General features: G+C 25.6%; 1 protein-coding gene across 1 annotated transcript in view; it reads left to right on the plus strand.

Moving 5' to 3' along the window:
- Positions 1 to 230: 230 nt before the first annotated feature.
- Positions 231 to 1,134, plus strand: part of LOC100569072 (kelch-like protein 2) — a 16,392-nt gene continuing 15,488 nt past the window's right edge. The window contains exon 1 of the mRNA XM_029485440.1: positions 231 to 236. Within this exon, the coding sequence (XP_029341300.1) occupies positions 231 to 236 (6 nt within the window). The remainder of the gene's footprint in view (positions 237 to 1,134) is intronic.

Consider the following 1,134-nt stretch of genomic DNA (forward strand, 5'->3'; position numbering starts at 1 on the left):
ATGTTTTATGTACCTATAACCCTTCGTTGATGTCTTCCAATCAGGGCATGAATTTGAAAAAAAATTCCGTTGTATGATATTTACGATTAAAATGTTACTAAATTTTTGCGTTTATCATTATTTAGAATTAAAACTTTATCCAAGTTTTTTTAGAACTAAAACGTTATACAAGCTTTGCATTTATCGTGTAAAATAGTGTTAATACCTATTAAATTTAAAAATAATAACTTATGCCTGTAAGTAATGGCCCGGATACGGAAAATGATAAAATCAATTATTAGATTGTATGCACGAAATAAATGTTTATACGAAACCAATACACATTTTAAATAATTTGGTTTTAAATTTTTTTTTAAATTTTTAAATTTTTTTATTCTATAAATTATGTTTTTTGTTATGTTTTATTTAATGAAATGTAATATATTTTGTTATTCGTTACTCGTTATGTTTTGTTTTCCGGTATTTAATTATTTTTGATTATCGCTTTCCGTTATTCTATCTATGTTATATGTATATTCAGGGCCGGACCTTACCTTTTTAACACCCGGGAAAAGTTAAAACAATACGCCCATCTCGGGGAGATTACCAGAATTAGTATTTTTTTACGACAAATTAAGCACACTCATACAGTATTGTGAGGACCAACATTTACAAAACCTTTTGCAATATACTAGACCAATATTTTATTTACCATAAATAATTTAAACGATTTTAACTTAAAAATGAAACATTTTACATTTTTAGACAATCAAGTAATTTTTCAAGTTTTAGAAGCACTTTTTAAGGCCAGTTGTACCATCTTTGATTAAAGTTAACCAAATCGGCAGAATTTGCCCGATTAAATATCTGTTATCAGCTGATTAAGCTTAATCGAAGTTTAACCGTATAGACGGTACAACTGGCCCTTAATGGTGTATTTAAAGCTAAAATCTGTGGTCAATATTTCTAAGTTTCAGGTTTAGAATAAATAATATTGATAATAGGTATAATAACATGTATGAATTATTTATTAACAAATCTAAATAATGTATCCATTGCTTACTTTAAATATAAAAAGCTTTATGTAAAAGAACAATATTTAATTTACAACATATCAATATCATACATTTTTCATTTTTAATATTTGTTACAATC

Source organism: Acyrthosiphon pisum, chromosome X (genome assembly GCF_005508785.2).
Source record: "Acyrthosiphon pisum isolate AL4f chromosome X, pea_aphid_22Mar2018_4r6ur, whole genome shotgun sequence".
NCBI classification, from domain to species: Eukaryota; Metazoa; Arthropoda; class Insecta; order Hemiptera; family Aphididae; genus Acyrthosiphon; species Acyrthosiphon pisum.